We start from the raw sequence: 17903 nt of genomic DNA, 5'->3' as shown, positions 1-17903 counted from the left end.
GGCCAGCCTGGTCTACACAGTGAAGTTTCAGGATAGCCAGAGTTATATAGTGAGTCCCCTAAAACATTCTTCCCTAGGAAAATGATCTCATTTTAAGGGGCAAGTAACTGAGGTTTGAAAGGCCAGAAAAACACTGAGATACAGAATTCAGAAAAACAGAGAAAACAGAACAGACAGCCCTGCAAACCCAAATACAACAGCAAATGCAACAGCAAATACAAAATAAACGCAGGGACGCAGATGTGCTAAGAGAGTCAGGGGAGAAGTCTACAGAGAAACTGGCTGTCGTCCCACAGACAGGGTCAAGTCTAACTCAGCATCATGTTTCGGTCTTCAAGGGTCTTTGCTGAGGGCGGTCAGGAAGCAAGGAGAAAAGGGGGCACGTGGGAGCCCTCAAAGTGGAACTCAGAATACATGCAAGATGGGAGTGATGTGAACGGACCAGCACAAGCCTGAGGCTCACTCCCACAAAACATTCTTTTGCTGACAGAGGTTCCTGTCCCTGTCCCTGGGGTTAGGGGCCTTGTCATCTCTCTTCAGATGGAAACTTTTGCCCTCCTCTCTCAGGTCACAGCTCCTCACTCTTGCCATTCACCCAAGTCAGGCTCACGAGCTGTCACACATATCAACAGCATCCTTAACAGGCATTTCCTGCAGAAGGATGCACCTTCCCCACAGCTCCCTGCACGGGGCCTAAAGGCTCAGGGTTCAGCAGACCCAGCTTGGCACGGAAGAAGGTCACCAGCACCACAGAGGACGGAGAGCAGTTACCACAGAGCCTCGGTGCACTCCGTGCCACCTAACAGAAAGCTGTTGTATAATAAGCCGATTTATCGACACATCCCAGGTTTGTCCCAGGACATTTTGTTATGTAAGCACAATTTCAGTAATTGAAGGAACTCAAATCAGCAGGGAAACCTCCCAGCATTTATTTTAGGGATTTAGTCAGACGGGCAAAGCATAGAGGATAGAAGAGTTAAAGAGGGAGAGGGGTTAGGGAAGAGAGAGAAATTGTTTTTTTTTTTTTTTTAATAGTGGATTCTAACATTGTATTTAATGTTGACATATGTACTTTCTCTAAAACTTGGCTCCTTTATTTTTTTACAGTTCTTCTGTGAATTGTCACAAATGTCCTTCGGAAGACATAGGAATAAAGACCGATCTTCCTGACCGTGACTGAAGAGAAACTTCAGGAAACTATGCTGAAGCTAATATCAGCGTTATGCTTCTCATGGTCACAGCAGGTGGCCATAAAAACATACTGTGTTAAAATCCAGGGAAGAACCACACCCCTGGGAAGGAGGTGACAGAGAGGTGACATGCTGTCTGTCACACTTACATCATAGTTTCAGGGTGGAAAGAAACTCCAGCCTGCAGAGTGATGGTTATCTTAAGCCGTTCTCCTCTTCCCTGGTATGCAATTCTATCTGGTACCTCTTTTCTTCTTCCTATGTCACTTATGAAAACTTATAAATTAAAAATGTAACTCGTAGGAAATGGCGAGGAAACATCTGAAGAGCTGCCAGTCGTGGACATGCCTGACTTGATCACTGCAGACACTGAAGCTGACTGGAGAGTCAGACGTCACCAGGTGTGCCCTGCTCATCAGTGCTGAGAACTGTCTGACACAAGAAAGGCCTGGTACCTCACGCTGGCCAGGGATCTCCCCCTCCCTCTGCTTTGTCTGTGGATAAGCTGACAGGACAGACGAGAGCTCTGCATAGAAATGTGTCAGAGAGACTGCAAGCCAAGGTCAGGTCCTGGCTGGGGTTGATCTGAGTTGCTTTTGCTGGGACCCCAGATGCTAGCCGTGCTCAGCTTGTACTGAGTCGACTCCTGCTGACTCGAGGAGTAAAGGGGACGGGGCAGGGCCTCAGAAGACAGTCATGGTCCTTGGTGTCCACCTTTCCTCAGCTTGTCCACGTTAGGAGGCCCCTTCTCCACATGTGAGCTCCACTTCATAGTAGCCGTCAGCCCTTTACCAACTCCTCATGGCCACTTGGCCAAGGACCTAAACAGGATGAAGACCAACCTTTCTTTTCCTTGAATACGGTGCTCACTACCTGAAACGATACTGTACGTGTTGCCTCAAGCCCTAATACACACCACAGACATCTGATGTGCACACTTCACAGGCAAGACACCAAACTGGCTCCCTGCCTCCAACTTTCTATCCTAAAAGTCTCTTCGTAACACGTAAGACACAGACAGCTTCTTTTCCTTCACAGCTTAGTCTATGGTCACCTTTCGCAGACGCTTTTTCTGTTCTTCATGTAGGATTCTCACTGCACTGCCTAAGGAAGCCCAGTGGCAGACGGACGTGCAGTCTGCTTAGTTGTTCTGCCTCTTTAAGACCGATGCTATCATTTGGAACTTGACTGACCCTGAAAGACCCGCAGGTTAAAGGCACAGTCTCCAGGGTGGAAGGAAGCAGAAACTTGAGGAGTGGGTCCTTGTGGGAGTTCTTTGGTCACCAGGGACAAAACTCTGACGAGATTTGGGGATCCTGGGCCTCTCTTCTTCCTCTCTTTTGCTTCCGGGCCAATGAGCTGGATGTACCCGCTCCTTCACCTACTGAATCTATGATATGTTAGCTGTTCCCAGGCCCGCGGAGATGAGCCAATCAGATAAACACTGGAACCATCAAAACCGTGAGCTAGAATAAACCTTTAAAAAATGGGTTGATCTCATAGGTAGCAATGAATATCCTAGTAAGGGCACCAGTGGAAGGGGAAGCCCTTGGTCCTGCCAAGACTGAATGCCCAGTGAACGTGATTGTTGGGGGGAGGGTGGTAATGGGGGGAGGATGGGGAGGGGAAGCCCATATAGAGGGGGAGGGAAGGGGTTAGGGGGATGTTGGCCTGGAAACCGGGAAGGGGAATAACAATCGAAATGTAAATAAGAAATACTCAAGTTAATAAAGATTAAAAAAAAAGTGGGTTGATTATCTCAGGTATTCTGTTATGGCGATGGGAGGCTGATGAGCATAACTGGGAATGATGTCATTATTCTACTGTGCTAGCAATGGCTGGCATCTCTGGACTCTGAATATAGAAATGGCTTCGATCCTGCAGCCAGGGTGGAATTAGTACAAAAAAGAAAGAAAGAAAGAAATTAAATGGTAAAAATGAGTGGTAAAATAGTAATTCTCTGTTGTTGAAACAACAGGTTCTTTTATACACAACTGAAACACATCAACTTTTTAAGAAGGTGCCCGAGAAGTTTGAGGGAGTGCTAGGGTAGCCCCTCAAAACGGGTGCACTGGATGAGATCAAACATAAAGGAACAGGCATGCGCCAGCGAATAAGTCCTTTGGTACGTGTGAATGTTCATGTGTGTGTGCGTGTGTGTGTGTGCAAACACACATGTGTGATTCTGTGTATGAATGCACATGTATGAGTGTGTTTGTGCAGATGTGCCCATGTATATGTGTATGCACTACGTGGTGGATGCGGTATGTGATGTGTATATTTATGTGTATGAATGTGCATGTGTGCACATGTGTATACATGCAGTGTGTATATGTATATGTGTATGTAAATATGCATGTATGCACACATGTATCTGTGTGAGTCCAGAGTATACATAGGTATATGTGTACGTGCAGGGACCACGCTTGCAACAAAATTATTCTAGATATTCTGTTTTCCTCGGTGGCATAAAATGGTTAAAACCAGGACATGAGATCCTCTTGGGAATAACTTGCTTAAGTGAGGCCAACATGAGGAAAGGCTAGACTATTTCAGACATGAAATATGAAAATGAGTTTAGTCACAGAATGAGATCTGTGACTTCTGCCATGCACAGGATGGGTAAGCACGCACTCCTGAGACGCTCTGGTTCCTCTTCTGGGAAACATCAGAGGGGTCTCCAGTTCTTAGGTCTTCGCTCAGAAAAATACAGAGGTGCTTAAGACACAGTAAACTCATTTGTAAAGAGAAATGACTGTCTGAGGTCTCCCTCAAATATACATTCTTCCTGTAAGTCTTTAGAGGTTTTAAACTGACAGAAAAGGAAAAAGAAAAAAATGGAAACAAGAATTTGTCACGTCACATAAATGACATCTTGAGAAAAAAATCCAAAATAACATTCGGTATATTGGAACTCACTTTTCTCTTGTAAGGATACTGGTTTTTATAGACCCAGTGAATGATTTCGAAATAGGCAATGTCTTTATGTGCTTCAGTGGCAAGGATTGTAGGCCGGGCTTGGTGGTGCATACCTATAATTTCAGCATGTAGGAGGCAGGGAGAGAATTCAAAGTTCAAGACTAACCTGGTGTACTGAGATTATGTCTAAATAAAACACCATCACCAATAACAAGTACAAGCCCTAACCAACCAACCAACCGACCAACCAACCAACCATCCAACCAACCAACCAACTGACCGACCAACCAACCATCCAACCAACCAACCAACCGACCAACCGACCAACCATCCAACCAACTGACCAACCAAAATATCCAAAACCTAAACCAAAAGACAAAACAAACAAGATACACTTAGTATTTTAGGCCATGTGTGGTCTCCTATGCCAATGATAGAAGAATCTGGGAGATTATCAATTCCTAACCACTAGCTTACCAGGGACACACTTGGGAAGATGAGGCAGGAGGATTGAAAGTTGGAGACCAGCCTAAGCTAAATAGGGAGACGATCTCAAACAAAACCCAACCAAGTAAAAGCAAGCAAAAAAAAAAAAAAAAAAAAAAAAAACAAAACAAAACAAAACAAAAAAAACCCAAAAAACAAAAAACAAAAAAACCAAAACAAACCAAGTAAAATCAGAGATGAAGTCACAAGGGAGGGCTCTAAGGTCACCACACTTATGACCTCAACAAGTCTTAAACCCACAGGTACTTCAAGGCTTCCATACCCCTTAAGAGGCCAACTACACACTGCAGTCACAGCCTCAGGCCCAAAAGTCAATGGAATTTATGGCAGGGCTCCCATTAGCTCCAGAGTCCACACGAACACGTTTCTCCTCTCTAAGCACACACATACAGGATGGTGGCTTAGGGACAGGTAGAGCCCAGCATGGACACAGGACGTTGTGAACCTATAAGACCTTCAACCATAGCTGTGAAGCTTATATTTCTACCACACATGGTCCCCACGTAATGGAAAATCAAAATCAAAATATAGGGTGTAACTAAGGATATTGCTTTTTATAAATTCCTCTAATTATTTTTGCAATCTATTAAGAATTCACAACTTATTGGTTTATGTTTCTAATAACGTCGTCAATTTTTGTTTACTCCTGTTAGTTCTGAGACATTTTCAAGTTTAACATGGATGTGTATCCTTTGACTTGTCACTAATATGTACATACACACACCACACATGCACACACAGGTGGAGCTTTCAATGAAATACATATACAGTATATATTTCAGGGGATCCATCCTCCAGCTGTTGGTCTTCAATTTATCTTCGTCATTGGTGCTTATAACCAGGACGAAGGGAAGAAGCTGAGAACGGGATGCAGGAATGGACGGCAGAGTCAACAGTCCTCGGCACCTACCCAGCTCTCTGAAACCTAGGTGTGCTAGTCTTGCTCCTCCAAAGAAGTTAGGTTCCCTGGGATATCTCATGCACGCCCAGTGGCCTCGAACCAATGTTCACACAGCCGTGCACTTCATGAATCCGAGTGCGATGAAGCATGCTTCTGAAGGCAGGGGCACAGGCTACCCTGGCTTGGGGAGGCTGTCCACTGAAGAAATGCAGCACCCTATGCAGGCTCCTACACACTGGGCAGCCCCACCCAACTCTAGGAGGAGGACAGACTTTCTGGGGTGTTCCTTGAATAGCTGCCACTCTGTCACTCAGGAGCACCCTGCCACACCCATGCATCTGAGTGTCTCTTCGCTTACTCCCACCTTCCTTTAGTTAGCATAGCATTCTCCTTTGCACGCGGCCATCTCTCTTCAGAGGCACTTCCTGCTGTGGTCTCCTCTTTTATGGACAGGGCTTCAAGGACGATAATCTTGCCCTATTTATTTCAGGCCTATAAATGTATTTGCAGAGTAAAGCTCTGTTCATGGTCAGAAGAGCGTGCACAGCAGGGAGACCGGGTGGACATGTGTGTCCAGGACCAAACATCCCAATGTGCAAAAAAAAAAAAAAAAAAAAAAAAAAAAAAAAATTCCTAGTAAAACTCTGGTAAGTCAAGGTGAATGCATACTGGTGTTTGGCATTTCAAAGGCAGGTGAACACACACACACACACACACACACACACACACACACACACACACACACGAACTTTAGGACAAAACACCAAACCAAACCCTTCCAATCCCACTGATTCATGTTTATCTTCAATAACAAAAGTATCAAGATAATGGAAATATACAAATTATAAGGGAAGAAGAAAAAAAAACCCTTATATTCTATACTCTCTTCTCAAGAAAATAAGCTGTATTGAGCCAGTGAATTGGTGGGGACTTCAATGTGTTACCCACTCCAGCAAGCCACCCTCCAGCTGGACCAGGCCTTGACATGGCCCACGTCACTTGCTATCTGTCTTTCTCTAACTATTTGGTATGCTGAAACCAAGTAAATGGATTTTGAAATTAGCTGGTCAAATAAAATTAAGAAGAAAAAAAAACAAAAAAACAAAAAAACAAAAACAAAAAAAACAACACCCAGCCTAGACAAGATCTCTACAGAACGCCGCTAAGCACAGATAATATTCCATTCGTATACTATGACCTAACCGCAGTCCCATTATGAAATGGCTCAGTTTCTTACCTCTGATTTTATAAAGCTAAGGGAACTGCTGGGCCCGCTGACACTGAGGGATAGCCTTACTTGGTTTCAGTAAGAGAGTCAGTCAGATCAGCCCTACTAAATTTAGCCTGTGAGCTGACTTCATCCCTAACCTGTCTTCTCTGCTGACACAAGAGAGTAGGCACAGGGGACACAGTGCTAGCCTGGAACCAACCTATTTAACAAGCACAGATCTGCAGCCAAAAATGGTCACAAAGAACTTGCGACCCTCACAGGGATCACTGCCACCAGGGTAAATCGGAGAGGGCCTGTCCTTCAGGCTCAACGCTCGAGGGCCACACCTCTACAGAGCCCCGAATGCATTCTATAAATTGTATTCCCTTCCATTGTTCATATCTCAAGAGTAGTAGATGTAACTACAATTTCATCAGCCAAATTCAAAAAGCACCCAGAATAAGAAAATACCAGGAACTTGATTCAACACAAAGCTTGAACCAATCTGGAGAAACACATATTGAACATGAATCAAACCCTGATCATTTTTTTTTCTACCTTAAAAAAAAAAAAGTCAATCAAGAAAAATATTTTAAAATTTCAAAAATGCTTTCATTTAAATGACATTTTATTTAAATAGTCAGATGCTGAGGAAAATAAGGGAGCCTTCCACCAGCCACACAGTGCCAGTATGGGCTGTGATGATATTGGCTGAGGTCCCGTCAGTGTGGAAGGCCTGCTGGTATCTGCTGTCAGTGCTTCCTGTCCCGGACCGAGTGGGAAACAGAGGGAGAAGATGCACAGACTGCAGGAAGAGCCAGCTGAGAAAGCTGGCTTCTCAGTCACTCAGCCTAGGGGTGGAGAGCCACACATAGCAAGGGGAGTGGGAATAGGGTGCAGAAAGAAGGCTGGGGACGGCAGGGGGCTGAAAGGTGAGGGGGAGATAATATCTTCTGCCTCAGGTCAAACTCCTTCCTGTTCCTTTCCCTGTTCCTTCCCACACCTTCGACAGTTGCCCCAAGCCAAGGAAGTCGCTTTTAGACACATTCAGCACTACGCTGGCCTTTCTCCATCTCCACCACCGAGGAAACAGGTACTAAAGTGGCTTGAACAAAACAGAGGACACCATCCGCTGCCCACTCCCCTGTACATAACACAAAGCGACAGGAAGCATTTCTAAGCTGGACCAGTGCGGTGGGGCACATGGCTCAACCTCCCATTCCACACGAGGAACTCAACAGGACTTCAAAGTGGACTTAGGCAACCCGCAATACAGAATGGATACGGCCCTGTGCTCTCCTTGAAACAGACTGCTCCTCTGAGAAATAAATGCAGCCCAAATATGCATACAGATCCATGACCCAGATCTAACGTTCAAAGAAAGTGGTCATAAAGTAACGTTCTTGGGATAAAAATAACGAGAAGTGAGTAATTTTCATTATTTCTCAATGTAATACAAGATATTTCCATGGGACCTATTTACTTATTTACTTATTATGACGCTGGGTATTGAATCCAGAGCCCTGTATAGAGGAGACGAGTGCTCTACCACTGAGCTACGGCCAACCCGGCCCACAACTTCTACTTTATAGAGCATTTGAAAGTGTTTATGTGCAAGGAAGCTATGTCAGATAGAGGCAAAAGGTTCCAAGCAAGTCCAGCACCACAGCTGTATTCAGTATTTCTCACAAACTGAAGAAAAGCTGAGGCTCATTTTTTTCACCTTGTCTTATATTTTAAAAAGAAAATTATTAAAACTTCATTATGAAGAGCTTCTAAATTACTATATCTCTCTGTGTCTCTCTGTGTCTGTGTCTGTCTGTGTCTGTGTCTGTCTGTCTGTCTGTCTGTCTGTCTGTCTGTCTCTCTCTCTCTCTCTCTCTCTCTCTCTCCTTTCTCTCTACAAAAGTAAGCAGGCCCAAAGTCTATGTGTCTCAATGAACTCCTGCACAGTTGGAATTCCATACATTCTAATTGCTGTTTGTTTTAACAGTGGCTTTGAGGGAGAGCTGCTAGCTGGGACTGAAAAGAGAGAGAAATGCCACAGTGGGAGAAAGGCGATGGAGAACCGCCAGGTGTGGAGTGTAGGTCTTTACGGGGTAGAGTGTTAGGGAAGAACAGTCTGCAGTGTGCAGGTGACCTGCGTGTACCTTCCTGGAGCACGCCACTAAAAGCTGATACCACAGGACAAGCTGTACGGAGCCAAAACAAACACCGGAGACGTATTAGACTCTGGGCATTCCTAAGCATGAGGACAGATGGCTTAGGTCAACTGTATTTGGATTTGTTCTCATCTAGTGGCACGGTCCTACCTGCCTTCAATGTCTTCTAGGACAAGAACAGAGAAATGAATTCATAAATAAGTAAATATTAAAACCGCTTCCTCCTGCCAATGCTACTGCTGAAGACAAAATTAAACGAAGAGCATGCGAATGGTGCCGCACAGGTTTGGGACGCCTGAACTGCACCGTGGTTTCTCAGAAGTGCAGCAAGGCAAGTGGCAGACTGCTGGGAGACCCATCCAGGATCGCAATAGAGCACAGGAGCCTAGGCCTCGGGCCCAGGGGTACTGACTGAGGTACTGACTGAGAGCGCAAGAATATGTGTGCTCTTTTGGCAGCTCCCAGGAGGTCAGATGTGTTCTGGTGCAGTTTCCATTTTGAGAACCGATGCCTGTCTTTCCACAACACGGATTCATACTTGTTTTCCAGTCAGAGTGCTAAAGGCAGATTATCACACTGCAACTTTGTTTTTGAAATTGTACCTTTTTTTTTCAAAGAGGTTTAACTCAATATGTATTCTCTAACAAAATTCTCCGTATCAGGCACATTGGGCATTAGACAAAAAGTAAACTACAGGCCTGGTCTTAAGAACTCCTGGCACCTCCTCAGATCATACACATGACGGGAGTTATCCTGGATGGTGGGTGGTCAGGGTTTGGGGAAAACCACACAGCTTGGGGGAGTCTTCTCAGAGTGGACAGTAGATGAGGCAGTTTAAACTGTGAAGACGACACTACTGACTAAAACTGTGTGGGAATGTGTCTACAGAGAACCAAGAGCGGCTTGTGGAGCAGTGGGTAGGGTGGATCTGAGAAGGGCAATATGGAGGAAGCCCCAAAGGTTCAAGGTCCATTATGGGTGGCGTTAACTGCTTGGTGCTCCAGACACGTGCTCCATCCTGGAGGTGGTCCTCAGCGCTTTTGATTTTGGAACAATCCCACTTGGTTACCCAGCTGGCCTTGAGCTGGTCATGTGGTCCAGGCAGGCCCTGTGTTTATGATACACTGGTCCGGGCCTCCTGAGCGGCTGGGATAGGGCCCTGAGCCAGCAGGCCAAGCCATCTGTATGGTGACAACAGGATGATGGTGGAGCAGAGGCCAGGAGCCAGCACTACAGAGGGGTGTGGCAGACAGTAAGCCAGAGGCAGTGCACACACTCATCTGGATGGCTGTGTGCTCTTAGATGTTCTCACACCCCCTCCCCCCTGTGCTCTTCACTCCCAGCCAAGTTTCCCCTTTTAATTATGTAGCTATACTTACATACATGTCTGTGTCTTACCCCCAAATACGTCACGTGTGGCTCATAAAAATCACATTCAATCGCCAGCAAACGCATCACGTAAGTACTAAAAGGATAATGTCGTACCTGAACAGAGCTGTTCCACTTTTGTGTAGTTTAGAGACACGATGTCATTAACCCATGCGATGATGTCATGCCGGCTCATAGTCTCCTGGGTTATCGAGGTAGAATACACATTGACCGCCATTCCCCAACTAGGATAAAACAGAAGAAAACAAGTTTACTCACAAGAAAAAAATCAGCTTAGGACGGTCAGAGACACTTAATCAAGGAGGGCATCGTTGGTGGAGATTATGACAGAGCTACTTAGACGTGCGTCCTGACCCCTACGGGCGGTGGGATGGCACAGGGAGGTGGTGAAAAATCAGGCATCAATAAACGGTTTTTGATTGTGTAGCAACCAACAGTTAGTTCATAATCAGATGTGCAATGAGTCCAAAGTGTTCCCGGCAGTGCTCGTCCACACTGCGTTAGGAGACGTCCTTCACTGCAGCCTTTACTGTGAATGCTACGAAATGCACTTCCCCCGAGTGCCGTGACACCTGGCAGTGCCAAGATCACTGCCTGAGCGCCCTGGCTCAGGTCCTGAGGCTACTGTGTTTCGTTAAGGGCAGTTATTTTCGATGTACATACGAAGGTTTCTGCTCTTACAGGAACAAGCTGGCTTGATTGCTGAAAACAAGGCTTTTAATATTTTCCTGATGTTGGTCCTTAGCACCTAAGTATTAAAACAATGTATCTTTGGACTACATTGTACTCAGACAGGCACATCCATCTCATTACCTGTAAATTTCCTTTTTGTTTTGTTATTTTGTTACAGGGTTCTCTGTGTAACAGCCCTGTCTGCGCTGCAACTCCGTTTAAGATCAGGCTCAAACTCACAGAAATCCACCTTCCTACCTCTGCCTGCCACACCTGGCTTGTCTTTTCTGAGACGGGGTCTCTCTATCTCTGGCTGGCCCAGGACTCAGTGAACCACCTCTATTTCCCACCGCTAAGGTCACTGCTAGGAGTCACTGTGCCTAGCTTCACGGTAAGATCACACGTGTACTCATGGACTGTTTTAAAGTTCTTTATGGTTCACTGCCATAAATGTTTGATTTGTGTACCTACTTGGCTTACCCACCAGGCTGAGCTCAGGCAAGCATTCGTGGGTGGAAAGCGGTTTGGGGTGGGAAGTTTCACCAGCTCTAGAGTGCAGCAGGCCCGACTCTGTCGAAGCCATTTGCTGCTCGACCCTGATCCCCAGTCCCTTCTAACTGCCTGTTTGGATCACATTTCATGCAGTTCTGCTGGGGGGGGGGGCACTACATGTCTCCCCTATCTAGGCACTTCAGGCTCTGAGAGTCTTAATTTGTAATAGGATTTAGTCTCACGTTTGACCTCGAGTCTATGTGGGACGTTAAGTCACCAGGCTCACAGCACTGTGCACCACGGCAATCTTCTTTCTTTTCAAATCTATTTATTTTTAAGTGCGTGCGTGCATGCGTGCGTGTGCGTGTGTGTGCGTGTGCGTGTGTGTGCGTGTGCGTGTGCGTGTGTGTGTGTGTGTGTGTGTACTGCTCATGGAGGGAAGATGAGGATGCTGGATCATGTGGAACAGGAATGACAGGTGCTTGTGAGTGTCTCAGTGTGGGTGCTGGGAACTCTGCGAGAGCATCTAGTGCTCCTAACCACTGAGCAATCCCTCCAGCCCGGGAGAGCTTCCATTTTACTCATTACCTCACGGAACCTTTACTACAAGTACTCAAAATGCCAGTGTCTCAGAGGCTGCCCCTTCTAACAGCTGTGTGTTAGTAAAGGACCCTTTGTAACATTTAGACACGGTTAGAAGCTTTGCAATTTTATGAATTTCACAGAATGATTATATGCATATAGAATGATAGGCATATATTAAGTTTTATTGGAGCAACAGTCAAATATACGCAAAAAAGAGATGAACCAGAATGACAAACTACTCATGTCCACTTCTCGGTTTTAGCAACAATCAACTCGACCAAGCTTGTTTTTTTTTGTTTTTTTTTTTTTTTTTTTCTTTTCTTTTTTTCGGAGCTGGGGACCGAACTCAGGGTCTTGCGATTGCTAGGCAAGCGCTCTACCACTGAGCTAAATCCCCAACCCCTCAAGCTTGTTTTAATTACAGCCCCGTAACTCCCCCCTGCTAATCCCATTTCTGGCCCCACAGCCCATATTACTTTAGAGTAAACGCCAAGTATTGAGTCATTTCGGATATAGATGAAGACACCAGAAAACATTAATTAAGCAACAAAGCCAACAGCCCCCCTACACTGAAATGACCACCATTTCTTCATACGGCAGGTGCCAGGATGGCCGGGCATCGTCTTAGTCTGCATGGGAACTTCTGGTTCCTGAGTGGACCCGCTCCCTCCCTAGTCACTGCAGGCTTGTCTCCTATGCCGGTCTATCATGGAGACTGTGTAACTGCTCCTGAAAGGAAGACTCTGGTGGTTTACAAATCTGGATGCGTCCAGTCCATCACTCTGGGTGTGGTTTGATGCTGACTTGGCCTTTGCTTTCCTGTTCCCTCCAACTTACTCTGCAGGCTTTGTCTGGTTCAGGCCCTAATCTGGGGAGTGAGGTGAAAGACTCTTTCGTGTAGTGACTAAGCTTTCACTGGAAACCAGGGAATGTCTGGCTCCTTCCGCCACACTGTTAAACACTGCCTAGATCCAGTAACTTCTAAACGATTGTCTGTAGGCCCTTCTTAACGTACCATCTCTGATGATCCTATGGAGAGAATCCTTCTGAGGGAGTCTGAGGTCGGATGGTGGGCACAGTACAGAGCAAGTCCTGATTGCTTCTTCCCACTTTCCCCATGATGGGTGTGTCCTGAATGTTCTGTAGCCAACAGGACTTTCGTTTCGATTCTGTGAGGTAGATCCACGAGGTACAGTGCTTTAGCATACTTGATATGCCTTAGTCCATTACAATTTATCTCGATTGATAAGAGGCATGTCTGAGTGTCTGTGTGCTTCTTTGGTCTGGCCTTTCAGTTCTTTTGATAAAGTCTTGTTTTCTGGTGTGACAAGATGTTCCAGTCTCAACTAGTAACCGTCTGACCTAAAGCCCATCATTTCTCCAAGGGCCCCTGACTCCTTTCTATAACAGACAGTATTTGATGATACAGAAGAAGCAAATGTTTTAAACATAACTAGATAAATACTGAAATCTAAAGCTTTTAGGCTCTATAGGAGAGGTCTATGCATTTACTGGACAATTACTAAACTCAGAGTCGTTTGTTTCGCTTAAGGCGACACCGATCTGCTTCCTGCTTCAACGTAGTAAACGAGGAGTTTACAAATGTGAGAACAACACCCACGCACCCTCCAATCGGTGGCTCTCACCTTCCTAAGGCTGCAAGCCTTTAATACAGTCCCCCATGTTGTGCTGACCCACAGCCATAACATGGGTTCACTGCTGCACCATGACTGTAACTTGGCGATTGTTATGAACTGTAATGTAAATATCTCATATGCAAGATATCTGGTATGCAACCCCTCCCCCAAGGCGGTCACACACCACAGGTTGAGAACCACTGCTCTAAATTCTCCTTCCCTTGAAGACCTGAGAATCTGCCCGCATGAACCCCAGGTATATGACCATGAATGTGACTTTTCTACACTTTTGTTAAAGCTTCTATTGCTTTTCAGTCAACAGCTCTCCTTGTTTTAATTCAGAGGATGTTTTACTAAGTGAAACCATTTACTTTTACAATGTAGTCACCTTTTGCCACCTTTATGAATTCTATAAAGCCTTAGTCAGGATAAATAATTCAAAACTTGAAGTATTTTGGGCTGCGTGACAGGATTTCTATAGACCAACATAACTTCTGCAGCTGATGCACTTTCCTAATGATTTTTTTTTTTGTGGTAATAAAGAGCCTTCACATTTCCCAGCAGTGGATGGATAGGCAGAAGGGGAACCTTCAAGTGCCAGGTGGCATCTGACCCAGGGGGACGAAAGTTTTGCTCCAGGTGATTTAAAAACAAAACTAAACAGAGCAGGGAAGATACTAACAGATCTGTGTCTGACGAACGCACCGCGCTGAGTGAAAAATGGTCTGTAGTTAACAGAAGATGGTAGTTCAGTGGTTAGGAGCACTGGTTGCTCTTCCAGAGGACCGGGGTTCAGTTCCCAGCGCCCAAATGACAACTCACAATTGTCTGTCATTCCAACTCCGGGGCATCCGACACCCTCACACCAAAGCACATTAAATTAAATTAAAAAAAATTTTTTAAAAAAGAAATACCAAATAGGGTGGGAAGATAAGTTTAAAACAAAACAAATAACAAAACCATGAGTGGTTCTCCAGCCCAGCCATAAAGCACCGCTTCCCTCCCGGTTGTAGATGATAATATTCTCCTGAGGACAGCTGTCCTTGTATTCATTCATTCACAAAAGGCACCCTACATTTTCATAAAGCTCATTAGGACAAGCGGCTAACGACGAAAATGGCAGCAGTGTCGTGCTTCAGACACCTCGCTAGTTATCAGCCCCGCCCTCCGACTGCTACCGTAATAGGTCTCACCGCACCTGCAGCCCTGGCAATGCTGGACGGGAGGGCCCTATGGGAAAACCAGGTAAGTGGACGGCGTGAGGCGGGAAACCCACAGAAAGGCAGGAATGTGCTAGTGCTCACTGCATTGACACATTTCAACAGGTCTTTGAACCGACAGCGACAGGCTCATCACAAATGTCTCTCTGTGCAGACTGGAGCACTCGTGTGTGTACTCTCTACTCTTCCGAACTTCAGAAAGATGCTATTTATTAGCTGCCATACAAAGTACTAGATTTCATGACACTGTTTTCACACAAGATTAGTTTTTGTTGCTTCTTCTCCTGCGTCTTCACCCCTACTCCCTGCCTTTCCTGTGGCCATTTCACCCACAGTGGCCTCCTTCCTGTTTTCATGTCACCTGCTCTGTTGCTTTCGCTGTCTTCTTCAATACCTCAACCCTCCCGATAGTCCTCTGTCTGGTTTCATATGTACATGTATGTACTGTACATATGTACACACACACACATACACACACACACACACGCGATTATAAAGACTGGAAACTAGGATCTGCACGAGAGAACATGACTGTGCAAGTCTGTGTCACCTGGCTTAACGGACAATTTTCCTAATCCATCCGTTTCATTTTTCCCTGCACTCCATCTTTTTTAGGAGCTACATAAAATTCCTGTGTGAACATTTTTCTTATCCACTCATCCAATGATGGACATCTAGGGTGGTTCCATTTTCTCTCTGCTATGAGTGGAGCAGCAATAAACATGGATGAACAAGTGTCTCTGTGGTAGATGCAGAGTCCTTGGGGCATGTGTCAAGAACCGGCATAGCTGGGTCATTTGAAGTTCAATTTTTATTCTTTGAGAAACCTCCACACTGATTTCCATGTTTGTACTACTTTATACTCCAACCCCTAGTGAGCCCCACCCTCCAATCATGTCTAAGGCTTGCTGCCGTCCATCCTCTTGTCACGGGCATTCACGGGCATTCCGACGGCAGTCAAGTGGAATCTCCAGGCGGTCTCTCTCTTTCAGTGAGACAGCTCTGTGCGTGCCTGACTTTGTGGTGTCTTTTGTTAACTGCCCACCCATACATGCCAGCTTTCTGAGCTTAGGCCTGACAGTTTTGGCTTGGCATGCCCTTTGTGGAAGTGTCCTTGTAAACATCCAGCAAGCCACAGTGTCCATGCCCCTTGCCCGCCCCTCCCCCTCTGTGCGCACGCGTGCGTGTGCGCGCATGAATGCATCTCTCTCTCTCTCTCTCTCTCTCTTTCTCTCTCTGTGTGTATGTGTGTATGTGTGTCTCCCTCTCTTTCTGTGTACATGCATGCATGTCTCTCTCTCTCTCCCTCCCCTCTCTGTGTGTATTCGTGTTTCTCGCTCCCTCTCTTCTCTCTGTGTGTGCATCTCAGTGTGTGTGTGTGTGTGTGTGTGTGTGTGTGTCTATGTGATTTTACTTCCATACTGACATCATCTTTTCTCTCCCCAGTCCCTTCTACTTTTTTCTACCAACACAAATTTCTTATGCTTCTCTAAATATTAGCCTCTGATGAGAATCAAATAATCTTAGCCTTTCCACAGATATGTTCTGAGATTCTAAGGTTTCATTACAATTTCTTGCATCTTAACCGACATGGAATTTTAAAGGCGCGAGAGAGCTCCTGCCTCGCAGAAGTGCTGCGTGCTTAGCACAGGGAGTTTGCCATCACCTCAGAGATAAAGTCATTTCCTGCTGCTCCTGGGAGGAAAGCAGGGCAGGCCTCTCAGTGAAGGATCTGCACCAGTTCACAGCAGACACACTCCAGGCCAGTGTGCCTGCTTCACAGGACACAGAGCACTCCGATGAAGACAGAGATAACAGTGATTTTAAAATATCGATATTGTTTATTATTTTATGTGTGTGTTTTTCCTGGATGTATGTATGTGTGTCGTGTGCATGCCTGATGCCCTTGAAGGTCAGAAGAGAGCACTCGAGTCCTTGGAACTGGAGTCAGGAATGGCTTGGATCCCCTCTCTGGGCTGCCTCGTCTGGCCTCTGAGGGAAAGGATGTGCCTAGCCCTGCAGAGACAGGATGTGCCAGGGTAGGGAGATACCCTCCTGGGGTGGGGCATCCACCTTCTCACAGGAGAAAGGAAAGGGGGAACGGAGGGAGGGACTGTGGTGATTGGGATGTAAGTGAATTAATTAATTAATTAATTAATTGAACAGAAAAGAAAATATTGCCAAAAAAAAAAAAAAAAAAGGCTGTGAACCACTATGTGGATGCTGGGAACTGAATCCAGACCCGAATGCTCTAAACTGCTGAGTCATCGCTTCAACCCTAAGATATCAGTTTTTTAACTGACTAACTTCTGATGTTTTTATCAGGATAAGTGTCAAACCATGAGAACTGAGGTCACCCTGAATGCCACAGAGCAAAAAACCAGCACAGGAACAGAGCTGAAGCTCAGGTCTGGAACTTCCTCAGGTCTTTTGGATGGAAATGGCAGTCAGTTATCAGGTGGCCTACCATGGGGCCTCTGGGACAGAGTGAGCTCACTTTGCCAAACTTACAAACGAAGGTCCACAGAGTGACTTCAAGACCTGGTTAAATTCACTACTGTAAAAAGCAAATAGGGGAGATTGGGGAATAAACATGAGGACCTGAATCAGATCCCAAAACCCACATAAACAGCCAGGGCCGTGGGGAGGTAGGGACAGGTAGATCACAGGGGCTACTGGACAGTTAGTGTAGCCTAACAGGTGAGCCCTGAGTCACAGTGAGCCACCTTGTTGAAAAAAAAAAAAAAGCAAAACAAAGGGGTTGGGCATGGTGGCACAGATCTTTAACCCCAGCACTCAGGAGGCAGAGGCAGGAGGATCTCTGTGAGTCTGAGGCCAGCTTCCTCAGTCTACAGAGCGAATTCCAGGATAGCCGGGGCAACACAGAGAATCCCTGTCTCAAAAAAACAAAACCCAAATTAAACAAACAAACAAAACCCCGGAAGTCCCTATCCTCAGAAAGCTGCAATTCTGGCTTTCCTTTGGACAGTAACTTCAGAGCAAGCAGCCCAGCCGGGGA

At 45.8% G+C, this 17903-nt stretch overlaps 1 protein-coding gene across 4 annotated transcripts in view; it reads right to left on the bottom strand.

Annotated features, from left to right (window-relative positions):
• Positions 1-17903, bottom strand: part of Mapre2 (microtubule-associated protein, RP/EB family, member 2) — a 139304-nt gene that overhangs the window by 53109 nt on the left and 68292 nt on the right. For all 4 annotated transcript variants that reach the window (XM_087593468.1, XM_087593465.1, XM_087593466.1 and 1 more), the window contains 1 exon segment: positions 10375-10502. In XM_087593468.1, the coding sequence (XP_087449594.1) occupies positions 10375-10495 (121 nt within the window). In that variant the 5' untranslated portion in view covers positions 10496-10502.

This window comes from Rattus norvegicus, chromosome 18 (genome assembly GCF_021556685.1).
Source record: "Rattus norvegicus strain SHRSP/BbbUtx chromosome 18, alternate assembly SHRSP_T2T, whole genome shotgun sequence".
Lineage (NCBI taxonomy): Eukaryota > Metazoa > Chordata > Mammalia > Rodentia > Muridae > Rattus > Rattus norvegicus.
This window is presented reverse-complemented; position numbering and strand designations above follow the sequence as displayed.